Source organism: Haemorhous mexicanus, chromosome 3 (genome assembly GCF_027477595.1).
Source record: "Haemorhous mexicanus isolate bHaeMex1 chromosome 3, bHaeMex1.pri, whole genome shotgun sequence".
Taxonomy (NCBI): Eukaryota; Metazoa; Chordata; class Aves; order Passeriformes; family Fringillidae; genus Haemorhous; species Haemorhous mexicanus.
The window spans coordinates 25,455,858-25,478,214 of record NC_082343.1 but is presented as its reverse complement, the minus strand read 5'-3'; the positions used below and the strand labels follow the sequence as shown (position 1 = coordinate 25,478,214).

The 22,357-nt window shown below is 39.1% G+C and overlaps 1 protein-coding gene across 5 annotated transcripts in view; it reads right to left on the bottom strand.

Annotated features, from left to right (window-relative positions):
- Nucleotides 1-1,520: 1,520 nt before the first annotated feature.
- Nucleotides 1,521-22,357, bottom strand: part of EML4 (EMAP like 4) — a 146,813-nt gene continuing 125,976 nt past the window's right edge. For all 5 annotated transcript variants that reach the window (XM_059841149.1, XM_059841150.1, XM_059841152.1 and 2 more), the window contains 9 exons: nt 20,956-21,081; nt 20,705-20,836; nt 20,029-20,096; nt 16,026-16,114; nt 14,747-14,844; nt 10,717-10,804; nt 9,340-9,438; nt 4,856-4,986; nt 1,521-4,388 (listed from right to left, as the gene is read on the bottom strand). In XM_059841149.1, the coding sequence (XP_059697132.1) occupies nt 3,924-4,388; nt 4,856-4,986; nt 9,340-9,438; nt 10,717-10,804; nt 14,747-14,844; nt 16,026-16,114; nt 20,029-20,096; nt 20,705-20,836; nt 20,956-21,081 (1,296 nt within the window). In that variant the 3' untranslated portion in view covers nt 1,521-3,923. The remainder of the gene's footprint in view (nt 4,389-4,855; nt 4,987-9,339; nt 9,439-10,716; nt 10,805-14,746; nt 14,845-16,025; nt 16,115-20,028; nt 20,097-20,704; nt 20,837-20,955; nt 21,082-22,357) is intronic.

Below are 22,357 nucleotides of genomic sequence, written 5' to 3'. Positions count from 1 at the left end.
AATGCAGCATATTGTTCAGTGCAGACTAATCAATATAACAATCAAAATAAAATTTTTGTTCATTTTCATAGACAGAACCATTGCTTTCTAGGGATGACTAAAAAAAAGTAAGAAGTTAGACCTTGAGATGCATCATATGCAAAAATGAGTACTCGTTTATATAACAACAACAAAAAGTATATATATGAGAATTCCAGCAAGATCAAACCAAAGAAACTCATCATCACTACCCATCCACATCCCCAGCCTGTTCCTCACCCACCCTGAAACTTCCATGGGAAAAAACAAAACCCATATGAATATGTGGTCACACTCACAAAACCCAGTATCACTTTATCTGATTCACCCATATGGATGCAGACTGCAAGAATCCATAAACACGGCACTCCTTAACTTTCCAGTGTTCTGCTATGAAACCATACAGACATTTTAATACAGACTTTAAATTTTCCATCATGTAGTTATAGTTTTATGCCTTCAGGGGTGCTTCCACCCTGAACTTCATCTCCACAGCACAAATACCATCACTGCATCTTCCTGAACTGACAGCAGCTGCTGTTGTCCCAGGTGAGGAGAGCGGGCACTTGGAAGCCCTGTCCCACCTGCATCACTAAGGAGGACTTGGAGACCAGCTTACCTGCTGTTCAGGAAGACTCCTGCCTTACTGAGAATCCCAGGAGAGGAGGTAGCAAAAGCCTTGAGCTGGAGAGAAAGGGAGCAGAGCATAGAAAAGCACGCACTGCACAGCTGCAGGTGTGCTGGGAACAGCACAGCATGACCTTGGGACATCTGCTTGTTGCTCACGGCAGAACATTCTCCTGGTGTCGGCATTCTCTTGACAATTTGGTGGAAAAGATGAGTCAAGATTTCCAGTCCTACTAAGGGTGGCAATGGTGGTGTTTGTTTGCTTTTCCTTTAAGTGAAGATAAACATGAGGTATTTGTCTATCTCGCAGATTTCTTCCTTCTGTACCTCACCCTCCCCTTTTGTGAAGGGCAGAAACCAGATGCAAGAAATGGAATGATTCAAAGCCTTTGAAAAGACGGAATCTCACCCAAGGAATATGTTCACCATATTGTGACCTTCTGCACCTGCAGCTGGACAGAGACTATGAGGAATGGGGAAACATTGGGGTACTTAATACATTATAGCCAAAATAAGTTTGTACTTCTCTCCTGACTTCCAAAGAAACCTTCTGGGCAGAATCCTGGAAGGAAGACTGCACTTTGCAGCAGGACAAAAACCTGTTTGTAACACTCTGCCATTCATCAATTAGCTACAGAAGGATAATGCCACCTGTTCATGAAAAAGGGAAATGTCATAGAACTTATGACACATAAACAAGAGCAATATTTAGATCTGACAATAGTGTACATGATGCTGAGTCAACTTATTTTGAGACAGCCTGGGAGGTTATCAAAAAAGCACACATTGAGAAAGTTCTTTCGAAGTCACAGACCCAGACACTGCAACTGTGATGACAGCATCCACTTTATGTACAGAAGGAATCAGAACAGACATGGAGAAAGACACTGCAATATTTTATTTTGATTATTTTATTTTTTTTAATCTTCAAAGTTTTCTGCCTCAAGACAGGAATGCATGATAGATAGAAATGGCTCAAACATCTTCACATGAAACACTCTTAATCATAATTCATTCACAATTATTTTTCTAAAACATCTACAGTTACATAATCCCATTTCCATCCATTATCACAGATTTAATTATTTGTTAAACAGTAGTTGCCAGCAATTGAAAGCTGTAAGGCTTTTTGCATATTAGTAGAGTCTTCTGAGCTACACAAGAATATCACAACTCTAACTCTCACTTACATGGCAACCCCAGGTGACAGATGTTCCAAAGAGAAATGTGTTGCTTATGTGGAGTTCATAAAAACGACAGAGAGCTCTCTGTGCCTCGTTAGCTCTACTATCCCTTCTCCTTTCCTAAGATTATTTTCTAAACCTACAGCATATTCCTCATTTGTAACCAAGAACTTTGATGAGCTGATGAACTTTATCTTCCACTGCTGCTATTTGGCAGATTTGCAAGTCAGGCATACTAGAGCTCTCCAGTAAAACTCTATGTACAGAGCACAGTTTAAACAGATGGGTTGCTTGGAATCCATATCTCCCTCCATCTGAAGGGAACTACTTTGAGGTTCTCTGGAACGGTTGTAAACAAGAGGATATTTTTTCTATATATATATATGTGTGTATATATATATTTATATATTTTATATATAAATGTTCTAAATGTCCTTTGGGAGTCCATTTGTTTTTATCTTTCCAAATGATGACTAAATACCTGATCTGTAGCATTTCTCCTGAGAAGATACTAGTAAGGGAATGACAGTTTTGATGCACTTTGGAATGGCACAATCACGTAAACGTTTGCACAATTAAGACTTATGAACTCATCCAAAGTTTCTAAACATGATATTCTAACTAAGAACTAAAATACCAGCACAATGCAGCAAGTTAAAAAAGAAAATTCTATGTAATCAAAATATAAACAAGTACATAGGAAATGGATATCTGCCAGTAAAACTATATCTTTTTTAAAGTAGGAAATGTATGCACTTAAGAAAAAAAAATGTAGCTATCTGACAAACTTTGTAAAAAAAAGTACTTTCCAAATGCATAACAAATGCCAAGATATCCCGTAACTGGCCAGGTATAGCCACATGAGAGCTGCATGGCTTAGAGCAACCTGGGGAGGGGTGGGGTGGAAATAAAATCACAAAAACAATAGATCAGCAAGTCTAGGGAAAACAAAATAAAAACAAAAAAAAGATCACATCATCATCATCATAATCTAAATTACTGTATGCTTATATCACAACTGCTAAAGGAGCCAGGGGAGAAAACAGAAAGTAGAGATTGCAGTTTAATGATTTTTAAGAATTACCTCTAAAAATTCAGAAGAAAAATGTATCAACTTACTAATTCTAAGCACCAATTTAATAATTTAAGTTAACTGTATTTATATTTTTCATACTAGGGATGGAGCAAGTTCTGATTGAAGGCTTAAAGTTTAACTCTGGAGCCCATCTGACTTCTGTGTTCTTGTCATGCTTCTTCTGCTATTCACATCAAAGTCACTGTAAAAGATTCTCTCAAGTTTCCAACTCTCTAGGCAAGCAATTCTTTGAAGAGACAATTATGTTCTAGAGTTTAAGTCAACTTTCAGGTCATGAAAAGTGAAACATGCCAGTAATTGGTTAGTCTGCTAGTTAAGAGTCTGTGAAAATGGAACAGTCGACACCGTTCCTCGACAGGATTTGCCTTAGAACTAGCAGCACCCAGGGCAGACCAACTTTGAACACATCCAGACTCCACAGGGAATTAGTAGTGTTAGAAAATTGCATATGTGTTAGATCAAGAAGGCATTGCCATACATGTGGCATTGTTACGTTATTTTTCCTCTATTTTTCTCGAGGAAAAACAAAGGAAAACAGCCCTACAAAGAGCTTTTTGGTTGTTTTTTTCATTCTGTTTGTCTTTGCACCTGGAAAAAGCAGCACAGTGCTTGCCAGCTGGAACAGCTCAGCGCTTCCCATCAGCTCAGTTCTTCTAGAAAGCACTTCCACATAGTTAAGGTGGTCTACTTCAGCTAATTCTCAGAGCTAACCATTTTTCCAGTATGTATTTCATGCCACTTCCTGACAGCAATTTCAGAACTGAAATGGATCTATAATAATGTTCACTACTAACTGCGACCAGATCTTGCTACAGACCATCAAGCCAGGCCCTTGGGATGGTTCCACACATTGAACTGAAGCTCAGACTAAAAATCTCACTGAAACTCAAAATCTGGAGTGGTCATGAATCTCAGCTACTCTTCCCTATTTGAACCCTCACCCTTGTAATGAAAGCACGCACACCACGGGAAAACAAGAACCGCCTGAGCCGGGAGCACTAAGACACTGGTGAGTTATCCTGCTGCTCCTCCGTGACCGTGGACTCGCTGTGCTCCTCGCTCAGCTCGTTGGAGGGCTCCTCGTAGCTGGGCTCGGCGGGGTCCAGGCTGCTGCCCTCGCTGTGCTCCTCGCTCTGCTCCTCGCTCTGCTCCGCACACTGCTCCAAGTTGCTCTCCAAGGAAGCCGGAGAGCTGCCAGTTACGCTTTCAGTTTGGTGCATTTCGTTAAAAGGCTGGGGCAGATGTGCAGGAGGCTGCACAGCGTTTTCACTGGCAGGGATGGGCACTTTGGTGGCACCGATATCCAGGACAATGTCATTTGGTGGCAGAGTCACCTTCTCCACCAGTTTCCACTGAATAATACTCATGTCTTTCCCTCCAGTTGAAATCAAGTGACCGTCGCTATGGGTGAAGCTGACGTTTGTCACGTGACTGCTGTGAGCACTGTATTTGTGACTTGGGGCCTATTGAAAACAAGCAGAAAGATAAATCACAGGTTGATAGGAAGAGCACACGATATGGAAATTTAAAACCACTAATAGTTTTGCTTAGCCCTTCAAGAGAGATCTTAGCTCACAAAAGAGTAGGGAATTATATTTATATGAGATTTCCCACAATACTTCCTCTTTTTGCAACTTGGAACAGATTTAGATCTTTATAGAAAAAGTAATGGACCTAACACTAAAGCCAGCAAACACAAAGCATCGAGCCCTGTCTCCAGAATTTAATGATAACTATTGACACTTCTCCTTTAGGTATAATGTTTTATATTTATACTGTTTTACACTTTCTATTTTATATGTAAAGTTAATGGGGGTTTTTGGATATAAAAGAAGCATTTGCCTGCCAGGCTCCAAAACAGCTATGCTGGAAGCAAGGAAAAATTCAGGCAATGTAAACAAGCACGTGGACTAGACTGGTCTAGACTTACCTTTGGCTTGGAACAGGGATACTGAAAGAGATGGACCTTACAAAAGTCATCAGCCACTGCTATCACTTTTCGGTTATGGGATCTGACAAGGGCATTTATGTCTGTCCCATCCGATCCTTCGGGCCAAACTCCTAGGAAAGAGCACAGCAGCTATTCAGCAGTGGTGGTTTTGGAAACAAATCAACAGACAATTCATGAACAAAAATAAAATCTATAAGGCTGTGAGGAAAGGCAAGATGAACAAATGGTAAGAGAGAAATTCAGCTGGAAAATGGAATGTGCACTGCATTAAATGTCAGTAATATTTTGCTAGTCTAATGCTGCTCCCCTCAACCTGTTCTCTCAAACCCTCAGTTTCAGCCAGGATAACATCTTGGGCAGAATATTTGTTTCCTGTTCAAAACCTCAGTCTTGTTTAAACCTTATCTTTAAATTAAATTTGCTACTAAACTGGTAACTCTTAATACTGTCATTCATGCACAGACATTTTAAAAGCAAGAGTGATGCTTAAGCACAAGGCAAACCCAGGTACTGTACATTGTGGTCCTACTGGTTTCTTCTCTGGTTTCATATGTTTGACTTCTTGTACTTTAAATGTTAGTGTTTGTGTAATTCAAAGAAGACAACTGATTGATGATACTCTGCACAGACACCCAGCCTGTGCAAGTTGCATAGATTTAAGTGCTGTCAAGTGTTTAAGTACAATTCAATATGGTTTCAAATCAAAAGAATGACACAGATATGTCTAGACAAAAGAATAACAACATTTCCTAGATGAAAAACTGATCAAATTTGGGATGGGGGAGACTCCAAACAAAATTATTTTAACAAAACAAGGGCACTAGAGATTCCCATAATAAAACAGACCATTCACATCAGCATGAAAAACTGAACAAAAGGTAAGAAAGGGATTATAAAATATGAGACCATGTCTTTAAAATCAGATTTGGGTTTCTGATTAGGTCTAGGAGTTAGCTGGAATTTTCCCCCCTCAAATTTCACCCCCCACCCCAAAAAACTCTGTTCATATCTGATAATCAATAGCCCTCTGACCAAGAGAGCTATTGATTATCAGATATGAAAATATCTTCTTCCTCCCTTACAGTTGCTGACTTCAATTAAAAAAAAAAAAAAAAGTGCTGTCTAGTGTTTTATACAGCACGATGGCAAAGAGTGTTTAACTTTAAAGCTGTTTTTTCCCCATTCTTCAATGGGTGGAGTAAGAACTTTATTTTCTCTGAAGAATAACAAAGGAAGCTTGTTAAACTTGTTACAATGCCAATAAGGTACATTGTAGGTAATTTAGTAAATAATGACATGAAGGGCTAAGGAAAGTATTCAAAAACATTTTCGTTTTCTCACATCAATGAAATAAAAGTGAAAAAAAATCTACTATTTAAGAATTTTCAAGTAGTTCAATATGAATGAATTTTACCTTTCCTCATTCATTCTATGTATGAAATACTGTTATCATGTGGGAGTAATAAATGCCTGAAGTTTCAGCTATCACCTTAGGCAAGCTTTGACAAAGAACTATGCAATTTCCTCTTCTTTTTAATTTCCTCTTCTTTTTCATTTAAGATTAAAAGGACTAATAGTCAAGATTGAAGCTTTTATTAAACATCTTTTATGTTTGCCAAGTCCTTTAGCAGCTCCAAAGGTAAGGCTGCTTTGTCATAAGACAGCAGGATTTGCTTTCAATGCATCAGGCAAGCATGAAAAAATCCAATACATTAATATGACTGAATCTTGAATTCTTAAGATAACTGCAAAAATTCTTAATAACTGTAAAAATAACAAAACCCCCAAAGTGATAGGACATTATTATAAGGCCCAACAGCAGCACTTCATTTTTAAGAAATTCTGCTAGACAGTACTAAGCCTCTCAAAAGAATCTATTCAGGCAAAACTGTGGGAAATGTGCAGCAAACCCCAGAGTGACTTCAAGCGTTCGGGGTGCAGAGTGATGACACTGCTGAGCCAACAGCAACAGCACTGCCAAAAGGAGTGATGCTCTTCTCATCCACACCACACACTTCCATCCTCCTCCTCCTGCTGAAAACACTGCAATGCCTGATCCTATGGCACACTACCCACATGGCTGAACTGTAAAACACATACCCTAAAGTCCAGATCCCACAAACTTAACCCTCTCTCCTGAGCATCAGTGAGCAGCCCCTAGCTTGCTTGGATCCCTGAGCCAGCTGACCCTTGGGTCAAAGCCAGATTAGCAAATATCTGATAGGTTGGCTTAGCTGCACTGTCTGATTTAATGGGAAAACACTTGCCTTTGCTTGAGGTCAAACCATAACTTTAAGACTCTGCGAAGGGTGTCAGACTAGCAGACAGCATAAAATTAGGGCAGGATGAGTCTCGGCTAGGAAGTTTAAATATATTCTGTTGTACTCTGGAATACCATCACATTATCTGCTTCATCTATTTCATGCCCAGGTCCTCTGGCACACTTAAGATTTTGAGAGTAGTTGAAACTAATTAAACTTAATTCAGAGTGGTTGAAGTTTGAATTAATCCAAAAGAAATAGCAGACAGGATCAGGAGACTTACCCACTTCCAAAAGCAGTAAGTAAAATGGTTTCTCAAAACAGTGGTTATGGGAGCTGCTCATGCCCAGCCTGGCCCCAGCCACTAATAACAGCTTCTATCTAACAGCTGTCAAAAAGACAAAGCCAGTGGTCTAGATGTGAAATCAAACTCTGTCTGCACTCCCACATCTCACCTCCTTAGGTCAGGAGTAAAGGATACTTCTGGGAAAGCCCTGGGATTCAGAGAGCTGCTGCCCTAATTCTGTCTGCTCTACCAAACGTAGTGGTACAAGTTGAGTAGTAACATAGTCTGCTACCTCCATGTTTCTGGCAGATTTAAGTACTCTGCAAAAAAATGTAAAATGCTTCAGCTCCAAGCCAATTCCATAAGGAAAATGCAGTCCTTACAAAGTGTTTCCCTTGTTCCTGGAAAAATATTAGCATCAGAGTTTTGCTTTTCACTTTCTGTGGCCTCTCCTGAATCTTCTGATACTGTTTTAAAAAAGGCTTTTGTGCTGCACTATTATGGCAGTCACAGTTGCAAAGCAAGCGGAAATGACAGCTGTGGTCCAATTCCTTGCTAGCCTGGGCTTACATGATCAGAGCATCAGGAGATGCTTCTACTTCACCCAGACAGACAATAAAAACACCTGCAAATACACAGTCTGGTTCACAGTGCTCAGCCTAATGGAAGCCAATATTTTCATCCAACTTAAAATAAGCGACAATATTTAGCTCCAGAAAGAGCATGCTCCTTTTTCTTTCTGCTACACACCAATCTACAAAAAAATCAGAAATATTTATGCAGTCTATCAATTAGTCAACTTCCTCCTCTGACCCCTTTATTTTTCCTATTCTGTCTCAGATCTTTGGTATCCAAAAAGTAAATCGTGCCTGGTTATTAACCACCAAATATCCTTCACCCAACCAATATGCCACACAAGAGTGTCAGTGTTAGCCCTCACACCAACCTCAATCCTTTGAGGTTACCTGCTTGTTAAGCACAGGACAGCCCTTAAATACACACGAGAGGTGTCAGAAGCTACAGAAAGGACTCACACTTCACTGATTTTCTTCTATCCTGCATGTAAACTGGTATTCAAAGTTGACTTCCTAGTAGCTGTGAAGAGAAGATTTGTAGATCTAATCCCCACCTCTAAAGAATTTGCTGATTTATTTGCTTTTGGTATTTCCACCAGAACAGAAGCAGGTGCCTGATCTCAGTGGTGGAAGAGAGGTGTTCAGCACCCTGGTCACATAACTTCACTGGGAGGCTGAACCTTACTTTTATGCCCCTCACAGAGGCATTCCTCATTTATGGCCAACAGAGCTGCCTACAGAAAAAGCAACTTGAACTGTTTTGCCACAGTCTAAAATGGTACTGTTAAAAGCAGATCTGTTAAATGGTACTGTTAAGAGCTTTTTAAAATTGTTTTTGTATATTTTAAAAATAAACTAGTAGATAGAAATCTGTTTATGCTTTAAAGCATTTTTATTCTTTATAAACAAAGTATATTACTCACTTTTGACTACAGGTATCAAAGTGCTGTCATAACTTTAATTTAGGAACTATAACCTACACTTGTAACACTGTTGTTCCCGTCCCAAAACAAGGTAAACAAAGGAGAATACATATGTGCCATGTGAGCATTTTGAAATATAAGCCTGTTGCTTCAGGGCCTCCATAATTGGTAGCCTAAAATGACAGTGGGAGAGTCAACCCCCCAACTTCAAGAACTAAATAGAAATCAGTTGTGCATTGTCTATAGAACACTTGGTGGACTTTAGCACAGACAAATACTGTGGTCAGTCACTTTGGTCTGTGATCTCAGCACCATCCCTCAATAATCATTAACAGTGTACTTTCAAAGAGAAACTGAAGCAAACAAAACCAGGAAAGCACAGTGTTAGGAGGTTAAAGGCAAGTTAAACAGTGCTTACCAAACACTTGGAAGCCTAGCACACAAGTGTACGTTGTCCAATCTATATCCTTACAGTCAGAACGATTCCTGATTAGCTTACAGCCACTTGGAATGTCCCCTGTAAAAACAAGTGAATGATGAGTTATGCAATGCAAAATTTTATTTCCATAGGTGCTCTTTGAAGAGATGCTAATGCAGTAAATAAATGCACCTTAAATCCAATCTGGAATTAAATTGTAGAGGCAAAAACAGACCAGCACCTTTATAAAATTCCAGATACTTGAAGCTTTACTCAGTTTTTATGAGTCACATTTACTTCTCATTTCCCTCTTCTGATAGCATAACCTCAAAACCACTTCCCTGCAACTCGAGTATCCTGCTACTAACTCTACAAAATGCTTTAATGTAGTCTGTAATATAATAATTTCTTCTTCCTACTAGCTCCACTGATGTGCTAGAACTCAGTAAATCATTCAGGAAGCTGTGTTTTTAAAACAGTGAGCAACTACTGCCAGAGAAGCAGAGAAGTCCCTTTAGACTGCGTGACAACTTTTAACTAGAAAAGGAAAGACTGTCTTGCAATACACCAAGCCAGTAATAATGGGTCACGGTTCTTTTCTTCCCTATACATGAAATTATAAGCACCAACACTTCCTTTTGATAGACTGCACTATGTAGATTTGAAATTTGTAACTTGTGACAGGCAGAAACAATATGTTAAGGCAACAGACATTTAAACTGTTGGCAATTCTTGCCTGTAAAGGGAAAAAACCAACAATCCTTTCGGATCCAAGTTAAAGCCATAGGAAAAGAGGAATAAAAAACCCCCATTTTAAAACAGACTAATATGTACTACTGATACTGAACTTCTGGCATAACCACTATGCGCTACATTCATGTTTTCACATATTAAAAAAAGACAAACACAAAAACATTATCACCACTAACTCATTAAAGTAGCCTTACTGCTTTTCTTAGTTTTCACCACCACCAGCCAAGATAATGTTTCAAACAAGAAACCCCAGGAGACAACTGTGGCACCGGCCCACTGATTTTATTCCCCCAAAATAACTGGTATTGTTGACACTAATTAGACAACTGTATATATTATTTTCAATCTACAGAACTTTTGGCCAACATCAAGTCGTAGAGCCACTTGTTCTGTAAATTCTACACTGTTAAACTGATTTATGACCTTGTAAAGAAGTAAGCTATATTTGGCATTGCCATTAGGTAACACATAGCCCTGAATAACATCAAGATATCAGGTTACACAAGTTCAAATCAGTCCCTTTGTCAGTAAGCATTTTGTACAGTCCTGATCAAACACACTTTTCTGAATATTCTGACAGCTAATACATATTTCTGTTTCCAGTGTATTTAATTTCATACTTACAGTATAGTATTTCATAGTCTCCTGAGTTTGACATTATATACTTGTTGTCCGGGGACCAGTCAAGGTGTGTAATATAGCTGGAATGTCCCTGAGGAAGAATGCAGTAACACCAGTGTGAAACACTTGATTTTAATTGAAAGTGAAGCAGAAGTTGCACCCACAGATGGGAGAGCTAACAGAGAAAAAAAATAAAATCACCTTCCCATGTGCCTGAGGTTGGCTGCAATTCACTTGTGTGCCTTTAAAGGCCCTTAGTCCCATTGCCACACTCCCTAACAGCTAAACAAACACAGGCTGGGCATCCTGCCTCTCCAGCTCTCCCCTGTAAAGCCTGGCCCTCTTGGACTCCAGAATGATTTACTCCTAGAAGGCATGATGCCGAGATATGGATGAACCCCAATTTATACTGGAATTAGGAACATACAGATTGCTCCTAATGGTGAAAAGCAAGCAACTTGCACAGGATCAGTTTTAGATCCTAACAAAAAAGTGACAGATAGGATTTCTTTATTTCTCTATCCATTTAAAATAACTTCCATTAAATACACACTCATGCAAATAACCCCTGCTCATGCCAAAAATTTAGGATACCTTGGTTAACAACCACCATGCAGAAGTACAAGATCATGGACAGGAGTTACAAGAATATACTTCTAAGTTTCTTGAAAGGCTCTGTTGTGACTTTTGCACTGCACCATGGTAGCACCAGCTTTGAAAGGTGTCTGCCTTACAGGCACTGGGTCATCTTTATTAAGAATCAAAACCCTTTGGTCTAGTTGCTTAGTTATCACTATTAAGAGCACACTGAGGGTTAAGGACCTGGCTTTGGTTTTGAGGAAGAAGACAGCTGGACAGAGTATTTTTTCTGTGCACAAACTTCTTTTGAGGGAGCTCAGAGTAATAATAACAGTAATAATAAAGCTATGAAAGGCTCTAGAGAAGCCACAGATTTATACAAGGTAGGAATCATGGGCAGCAAATTAACAGAAGTGACATCCATGTCACTCTTCCTCTTCCACTCTTCTTACTGCTCCTTTTCCCCTTGTAAGACCATCTATTTTCTCCCTTTCATAGTCATTCTTCTAGGAAACAAACTGACAGATGTCAATCTATGTCCCTCCCTCAGTGGGCATAATGAACAAGATGTCCCTAAGCCCCCCAGAAGGTCTCTTGGCACAGCCTGCAGCAGCCACGCCAGGGTCATGCAGAAGCTCCGCACTGGCTGCTGTACCACCCACCACGCCAGTTTCTTCAACAGAGGAGTCTAAGAGATCCTGATTGCTTCCAGAATTACATGTAGAAATACACCCGTGTCCCATCTCCCTGTTCCCAGGTCCTCTGTGAGAGACTGCAAAACCATTTAGGAGAAAAGTTGGCCTTTATGATTTGTTTACTTATGCAGTAGTCTCTGCCTCAAGCAGAGGAACTGTGTATTGACATAACTGCTTTGCAGTCATGGGTGAGACATATGATACTGACATGCAAACCTGGTACTAAAAAAAAAGTGCACAATTGGCTAGGATTTTTTTCTCCCTCCCTTATATTCCAAGTCTTCCAATTTGCAATCGAACTCCAACATGGAAAAGAGTTGGTCAGTCATTTACTAAATCCTGACAGACATTTGGCAGCTGTTAAAATTCCTGGGGGTGGTGGAGGGAGGGAACAAAGCAATTGGCCAGGGGGCTCCAGGCTGCAAAATCCCTCCAGACAAGTGATCACCAAATGATGAACTGGAGAACAACATTGTTATCATATTTGCAATAGGAGGATCCCGTTTTCTTATTAAAATCTTTCTTTTGTAGCTGGCCACCAATAAGGCAACATTTTACTCTCTCCTTTTCTGTACCTTTATATACAATGAATGACTCATATTACTACCAGCTATGAAAACTATCTGACTAAATGGAAACTCCTTTCTCCGTAGGCAGTGTTTATCTGTTTCAGACTTCAGTGGTGCAAGGTTCAAAATGCCCACAGCCTCTAGGACAGGCACACTAATCACTTCAGTGTACCAAATACTTCAGAGTGGCTGTCTGAAGCCACTCTGTGACTGTCACCCCACAGCCCTCTGCGTAAATGCCCAGCAGTTATTCCTGTTTTGCTAAGGTGTCTCTGATGCAAGGCAAATGGAGACAGCAGCAGCCACCTGGGAACTGCTGACACGCTGGAAGTTCAGCCCCAGCCCACACCTTCACACTGCTGACTGCATAGCTGGAGCCCTCAAAAAACAGCTGCACTAGTCAAAATGGTTGCTTTGGCTCCTCTGAACTTCTGATCAAAGCCAACATTATCCCTTGGTGTGGAAACAGGCCCACAGGTCTAGAGACTTGCCCCTCTAACAGCAGCAGAATACCTGGCTGTGACTGAGAGGGGATTTAAAACTAACAGCAGGCATACAGCCCTTATGAACCAGCTAATGCTGGTTCAGTAGATAAAATCCTTCTGAAAGAATTCAAATAATGTATTCAAGCTGGAAGAAACAACCAGAAGTCAACTACCAGGAGGACTGAGTCATACTATTTGGAGGTCACCCGTGAGGCTACCGAATGACAGAATGCCAGAAGGATGCAGTGCCAGGAGAGTGCTCCGGGTCCGAGCATGCCTGGGTGTCTCCCTGCTTAGCATCAAGCTGGTATGGGCCCGCCAGGGCGCTGGCAGGGAGCACAGGGGAGGTGCAGGGCAAGTGAAATTGGATCTGCAGCCTCGCAGTGAGCTGCGGCAGCTCCACATCGCTGCCTCCTGCACCGGCTGGGAGGGTCAGGGAGCTCGGCCCCGACACGAACCGTGCTGCTGATTCTGTATTCTACATGCAGTCACTCACACCGAAAGGAAAAGCATAACAGAAACCTGCTTTGACACTTCTGCCTGGGTGTAACAATGCTCAGTTCTCCCACACCAATTTTTACAAATCTCTTTCCTGCCAAGGCAGCTGGATAGAGGGACATCCAGATGTTGGATTAAATTGCAATATGCTCTCTCCACATACATAATGCATAGAAATAAATGATCTCAAATATCTTCAAAGAGCTGACAAAGGCCTTGAAATACAGAGAACACAAAATATTACGTATGTTAGGATTAGCTGTCTCTGAGTGATTTTATACTCTATGGTTAAAAAAAAGGTGTTGAGGTGAGATGCTGTACAAAGGTGCAGACATTCACTGCCACCCCCACCAGCTTCACTGGGGCCCTGTCTGAGCTCCCTGTGGGCTCTGCAGGGATGGGGCAAACCCAGTGCTGCTGCCTGCCTGGCAGCCCTGTACCCCCACAAGAGCTGCACACAGGCTGATCTGACCCCAGTGCTCTAGTGTGTGTCGCATTTCAAAGGTGAAACTATTCTTATGACATAATTTGCAAATCTCATTAAGTTTCACTTCTTCTTAATGTAAATATTTTCACTAACCTTGAAAGATAGCTGAACTTAAGGCCAGAATGTTAAATAACTAAACACTTACAGAAAAATAGTCTGTCTTTTTAGCACTGGGACAACCTCATCCAATGTAACAATAATAGACTCCACTACCCATGCTACATTTAGATCTATTTACTCTGGGCCAGATCCCTCAAGTTCAAATTTTGTAGTAACAATTACAACTGAAAATACCGTATATTTGCAGTCCCCAAGACTACACACGCTAATGGAATTACACCACCCTAATATTATGTTGGTTCAAGAAGTACTTTACCAATAGGAGGAAAATATCCCCAAACAATGTAATATTTTCCTTGAACAAGTTTCAGGATATAGGTACAAGGCATTTCTCCATCTTACTGATAATTTCCCATTTCAGAGAAAGAAGGCAATAATCTAATAAACTAGTCATATCTGATACAAAAGTGATCACTGCACACTAAGAGATGCAGTAGCCATGAGAGACTGGAAAAAATCCTATAAAACATATAATCAAAAGAGGAAAACATGAATCTGGAAAGAGTTTCACTGCTTAACATCTAAATGGATGTATAACATCAAAATGCATGTACAAGATGTAATAATCATGTAAATGATCATTCATGCTCCAAAACTTACAGTGCATTTTCCATATCTGCTATACTTTCTTCCATTTTCTGTTACTACATAGAGGTAAATAAAGTTGTCGTGGGATCCAACTGCAAGCAAGGTGCCATCTGCAACACAGAATATTTGATATAAACAAATAGAACGCTTGTTTTGTGAACTTTAATTATTTCAGGTTTATTGCTAAGACAATAATCTCAGTTAAACTACTCCTTATGAATTGTACTGAAGGATTCATAACAGTTTACACTATGTTTCTTCTCAGCTGTATCTGTTTACTTTGTGGCTATGTTTTTTGGACAAGTTCTTCCACTTCTGCTTTTTTTTAGAATAAGTGTTCAATGGACAGGATATAAACCCTCAGACTGCACTGGATTTCTGAAAGCTGTTGACAGCAGGCAGACATGAGTTTTTATGCACCATAAAAATGCAGAAGAGTATTTAGTCTACGGATAGCTTAACTTTGGAGGTGAGGACTGCAAATAAATCAACACTAAACATACAAAGATGTGGAATTTTCAAAAATTATAAGCCTTTTTCTATTCTATTTTATCTTGGCTCCCTTTAAAAAAAATATATGTGGACAAGAGCTGCCACAAATCACAATCAAACACCTTTCAAGTGTCAATGAACATCAGTGATTTAAAATAAATTGCGGTGCTTGGCACATGTGGCAGCATCAGAGGAACATTTTGCTCGCTGACATTGCATGTGAGCCAAAAGCAAACAAGAAAAAGACTTACAAGCATGTTCTTCCATCCTGTTTTAACAGAGAGGAGTCAGCCTCTGACTATTTGTCATATTATGTCTGAAGAGGAGACTCAACACTGGTTTGGACTCCACGTAATCCCAGAACAAACACTTCACAAACAGCTCTGACTTCCAGACAGACATGAGTTTAGTTTTATGGGTCTGCATTAATGAACTTGAAAACTAACTAAAAAGGATATTAAAGTATCACTGAAATGTTAAGCTCTTTACAGACTCTTCTGTTAACCTCTCAACTATTTGAGAACTTCTTTTGGGGGACCTAAGCTAGCATTTATTATGACAGCAGAGTCCAACATGAAGAAAAGGCTGAGAAAGGTGATGGTGATGTTTGCAGTTACAAAATTCCAGGATTTAGTACACATAAACAAATCCGTAAGCAAATCCTCAGATACACATTAAGCATTTGAAACAATTTTTTCAAAGCTGTGCCTTTTCTAATGCCTGGGGACTAGTTTAACATTATTCAACAGAACATCCATCTGGTTTATCAGAATTATTCTGACTGCACAAGTCTGCCTACCTACTGAGTAGCGCATCACTGAAAGCTGTTCATTGCCATCAGTGTGTATCGAAACCAGATCCCTCGTTTCTGCATCCAAAACAAACCACCTAGAGAGAGGAGAATTCCAGTAAGTATCACTTCCACTAAACAAAAAAAATAAGTAAAAGAGCCATAACTGCTGCCTGCCTTCATCATCTTATGCTAGCCCCTCTAGGGCAGCATAGAGAACATCTGTTTTTAATGAAACACTTTTCTGGTTCACTAAGCTAGACAAGTTTCAGTGAACAATATATGAAAGATTTTGAATACCATTCAATTTTTTCCCCCTTTCCTGAACACTGTAATAATCACCAAAATGTCTACTGGACAATAAACAGAAAATATGACTGCATTTTATCATCATTAGGCCTTAAGCTGAATTTCATTCTACTTCCCTATTTTGGAGATAAGTTTTGAGATAAAAACTGATCTTTCCATTTTTATATAAAGCAAAGTTTAAAAAAAATAGAAGTACTAGATCTAAGTGGAAAACATTACTGTACTCATTGTAAACACACATTCTATTCTAGCTTGGTATTTTTCTCTCAATCCTTTTCAATTCTATGAATAATTTTTTTTAAGAAAGAAGGAATAACCAACCATTCACTGGAATTCGATGGTTCATAAACTAGCACTTTATTTTATATCTCTTGCTTGGATGATTTATAGCTAAGGTAATTAATTGCATTTTTCATTCTTTAACAATAACTTTTAACCTGCAGTTTATTATTTATGAGGCACATGTGAGATGCTTACAAAAACTCACTGGCACACAGACCAAAATGGCCACTGACAGCACCATGTGCAAGGTGGGCAGAAACTGAGCATTTTGCAATGGGTCTGATGCCCACCCAACTCCTAAATACACTGAGCAATGAAACACAGAGACAATGACCATTTAAAAAAATATGTATTCATACCCACAGATCATGAAAACAGAAGGTGTCAATATGGCTTAATATGTTGGAGCTGTACTCAGAATTTAATTTCTTTGCTCCAAACTTCTGCTCTCACAGCCATGAACATATGCCACAGGCAGGTTTCTATCCCTAATGGCAAATGGCAAGTTCAAACACTGTGGAAATGAGCAAGGGAATGCCACCCTCTGTCATGCAGTGAACTCAGTGGAACATTGCTAAACCTGGGAGCATTTATTCCACAGCAAAGGTGTTCCTGGGGTTCATTTTACAATGTCACACATTGCTTTCTATGAATGGGGATAAGATTCCAGCTCGTGCTCATCCAGGGTCCAGCAGCTAGGCGCCTGGAAATCAGCCTGGTCACACTGGCTTAAGCCAGCTTGTAGTTAGACAGCCACATGAAAGAAATTCAACAAAATACACATAGAAAACCACCAACCCCACATGGCAGGGACTGCTGAATAACCTGTGTGCAAGACAGACAGAATCAGTGGAAAACAGGTAATGTTTACCTGATTTGCCTCTACTGCCTGATTTATTTCCTTGTGGCTCTGCCTTACACTAACCTTGCCCTTCAGCCTTCAGTTTTCTTACCAATACTAACATTTTTGTTAGAATCTTGTTAGTCTTTTTTTTCCACAGTGCCTTTGATTACTCATATGCTTAGTACTCAAGATATTCTACATGATTAGTCACAGAAAGATCAAATTGCCTGCAAATAGTACCAATGAAAGCATGGCAAAAGGATCTGAAAAGTGTCTCAAAAAAAACTTTTTTAGTTTTCCAGCTGTGCTTTTTCAGAAAGCAGCAGGATCCACAGAAAGAATCAGTACTGGCAAACAACTGATGATCAGGTCCACAGCAGGTAATGTAAGGAAGTGGTAACAAAACCCCCAGTAGACCCTGTGAAGAGAGCCCAAAAGGGGAAATGATACTGGAATATTTATCATGGAAAATGATATGTGAAAAACCCACCAAAAGCATGATGTTTGGCCTGATAAAAGACACACCACAGTAAAAAAAATATACAAGAATGGGGAAAAAAGGGACAAAATTCAGTTTCCTTTTGATGTCTCAACTTTAACCAACAAACTCAGCTTTCTTAGTGCTCCATTCCTTGTCCCTGTCTTACCTCTGTGCTGAAAGCTGAGCAGCACTAGAACAGACAGACAAAAGGTTTGGGATTACTGAGTTCTAAACAGATTAGTCTCGTTTAATATTTGCTTTAAGACTTTTAGGCTATTAATCAAATTATTAAAATATTTGTTATGGGTTTGAGATTATTTTTTCTTATGTTAATCGAGATATATGATACAGCCCTCATTCCTTGGGAAATAACTCCCTTGGACCAGATTTTCTGGCACAGAAAGCCCTGCATGATGCTGCTGCATAGGCAGTAATTTTAAAACTGTTTTGTTTATCTTGAATCAACTCCATTTATTTCTCATCCACTTATACACTTACCAGGTCTCATTTCAACTAAGTTTCATTTGTATATCTCAAACTCATCATTGAACTATATGTACAATTTCAGAACAAACTAAAATATAATGGTGAAAATATAACTGCTTGAAAACTCTTTTTACTGAAGGTAAAAAAAAAAATCTAAGGCATCATCATAAACTTCCTGAACGCAGTATAAACTCATTGCTTCAAGTAAATTAAAAATAAGAATTTAAACTGAATTTGCCAAACTTAAAGCATAACACTCCAGGAGAGGGGAAAAAAAAAAAAAGTCAACGAAAAGCAAGCAACAGACTGAATGCTTTGGCCATGCAACATGCCATGACTGTGCTTGTGCTTTAATATATGTTCAAAAACATCTAAAAACTCTGAAGAAACACAGCCTGACATTGCTTCCCTTTTACCCATTTAAGATACTCTTAGGCCTGTATATTCTGCTGTGTTTAATGAAGACAGAAGCATTAGTTCAATTTAAGGTTTATAATTTTAGAATGGAAAGGTTCAGCATTGTAATCAAATATATAAGAGCTCAGCAAGGTTTTTACTAGAAGGTAAACTTGGTTTTGTAGCCTGATATTGTAACTAATGAATTTAGTGCAGACTGCATCTTCATCTTGAAGGAAACTCCCTAAAAATATTTAGCATTTCATTTTTCCAGGAAATTTTAAGGGTGTTGCACATGCCCAGCAGTTTCTAAAAACCAAACTTCAAATGATTTTTAGGCATGAGGTTAGGTAAAAAAAAAAATTCCAGCTGGCAAATTAAACACACAAAAATAGTCACAATTTTCTTACATGCACCAGGCATTATTTTATCATCACGTTATCAACCATGAGGTATAACTAAAACACAGAACAAAAAGGCTAATATATTTAATATGTGCTCCTCTCACCTTTCTAATGCTATGAACAATCTGTTTGTTCTTTTAATCGGTACATTGGTACTCCCTTCCTGGGAAACGATGCCAAGCCAGAGTTTGACTATGAAATAAAGTAACTTTTTTCTCCCACTGTAAAAAGCCCAAGTCAAAAAGACTCAGTTTGTGCTTTGACAGCTTGCAAAGGCACGATGACTTCAGGAAGAATAGGAACAGTTCAGTATCACTTCAGCAGTGTGCCATGCTGAACTCTGTCTTACAGAAAAATCAAAATACCAGTCTGTTCACTTGCCTATCCACCTCAGTTTAAAAGGTTACAAGTATGTTTGATTTGGGAGGGACAAAGATCTGTACTGTACCTGTCTTAAAAAGAAATGTAACATGCACATAACATCAAAATACATGATAATTGGAACAGACAATAAAGAGTGCTCACAGAAATCCCTGCAAAAAACTAGTTTAAAAAAATAATAAATAAAGATCTGGGCTTTCATTTAACATTTCATGTTAAAAAGACCAAACCAGCCTAACAACAACCAAACAATTCTTCTGCCTTGGTCTAACACTCATAAGATGCTCCGTCCCCTTCTGCCATGCTTTTTAGGCTCCATAACCTCAAGCAAAAAGAATAAAAAGTAAATGAACTCCAATTATAAGGTGCACTATAGAAAGTGTCTCCTTTGCACTTTTTGTCATCACAGCTCAGCTGGAAGGCGTTTACCTGCCCGAGTGGGTTCCTATGGCGACCACTGCTCCGCTGGGATGGAAATCCGCACAGTGCCCGGGTTCCTGCACGGGGAGCACAGACAGGTTACTGCCCCACCCGCAGCCCTGGGGCCCAACATCCCTCCTTAGACCAAAGCTATCCTAGAAGTCTGAGCTGAGCTGACACCAGAAAAAGCAATCAGCAGCATGCTAGCCCTCAGACAGCTAGCTCTTCTCTCAGAGTATCAGTGACATGCACTGCAAGAACACCTTGTGAGTAAGAGGCTGACATTTCTGTGTAAAAACTAATTTTGCTTGGATATTAGCAGAGAACTAGCCAAACTACAAAATGAATGACAGAAAGGAAAGGACATCTAAAGCCAAACCTTCACAACTGTGTGATACCCTCTTCAGATTGTTTGAATAACAGGGAAAAAGAAATAAACTGCAACAAGAATAAAGGACTAAGACTTATTCAAGTTGGCTTGTCAAAATGACATCAAGCAATGGTAACCAGATTACATCTTACACAATGTCTGAATCTTGCCAAATTTATCAAAGATTCAGATAGCTGTTTTTAAAAGCATAACTGCAGGATTTTTGTTTGCAATCAGGTGGGACAAGAGTGTTTCAAAGATTAAATGCTTTTTCTAATTTTCAAGCTTTATATTTAAATTAAAGGGTTGACATACATCTAGCAGCCTGGTCCATTCCAGTGTGTGGTCCACAGAGTTCCACATACAAACTTGCCTATCTTGGGCACATGTTAAAAATAAGTCTTTGAAAGGATGAGATGCCAGTCCCCAAAGTTCATCTGTATGTCCCTAGAAAGAAACCACATGTGATTTAACAATTAAAAAAATTAAGATTCTTAACATAACACACCAGCAGAGAAAACCTTTACATGTTTGGATTATACTTCAAAAAAACAAGTTATGCTCACCTGTACCTCTACCACGAAACCATCGTTAAATGTTCCCCTCAAGACAAAGTTTCGTGAAGTACCCACTAAAAACTGATCAGCTTTTCCTTCTGCTACTGCTCTGATCGTTCCATACTGGTCAGGAACCTGGGAAAAGAAACACCTGACAAATCACATCAGGCATCTTGAAAGGCCACAAACAGAGCACAGTGACACTATCAGAACTGGAGTTCTCCCAGTAAAAAGGAACAATCCAATTATTATAACCTCCATCAGGGCTTGACCTGAAATCTCCCTCATCTATTTGTTCACTGCAGGCATACAAGATCTTATTCCAAGACAATCACAGTTATAACATTTTAATAACTTCAGTAGAAAAAAATTACAAATTAAATTAAATAGCTTTTAAATGTCAAATTCACTAAACAAATGCACGCCACAGCGTTACAACTCATCTTGTAAGGGAAGGAATAATACACAGTTACTATTTACTTTCCAAAACAGGTTTTGAAAACCAAGAAAAATCTTGGAAAAGCACACAGTAAATGCTTCCTGATTTTCTTAATGTTTCCTGATGAGCCTGAAGTAAATGTTCATATGCCTTAGGTTAGCAATGATTCTGAATTTTAATGACGGTTTATTGCAAGCTTGGATTCTAAGGCACTGATTTTTTTACAGTGTGCAATTGTTTGTTTTCTAAATTACTTAATTTGAGAAAATACACTAACATTAAGTGATAACAGAAGATAGAAAAATCAATCTGTCATGATTCTGGTAATGTAAAAATTAGCTTTAACATAATATTATTAACAAAAGGAAGACAGACACTGTTGAATATGAATAGAGTGTGTTACTTAAGGCTAGGAATTGTACATGATAGTCAGTGGTTACCTTCACTGCCATGTTTTCTAAATGTCAGATTAGACTCAAGGCAGTAACAAATCCTAGATTGAACTTACACAAGTATTAAGAAAAAATTGTTACTACAAATGGACAATAGGTAAGTGGAGTAAACCAGGGTTTAAAGAACTGTTTAAGTGGAACACTTTATTTCAAGATAAAGGAAAACCCAAGTTTTCAAAGTCCAAAATAAATCACCTTTTCCAATTCATCCTCACTGACCTAGCACTGCCATACTGCTAAATCACAAAGAACAGACACATTCACTGAACACTGGGTTAAGGCTAAATTTAAAAGAAGTTCCTCATCATAGCTTACTAATCATTAATTATTACCAAACTCCAATATGTATTATAGCCCTTGTTTACCTTATGTCAAACATTCTACTAAAACCCTCAAATGCTGGTGACATTGTCTTTCTCCAGAGAGGCAAACTTTTAAAAACAATACTAAAGAATATTCTCAAACATCCTCTCAAACAGGATGAATTAAAAAAACCCCAAACAACTAAGGAAGGGTTTTG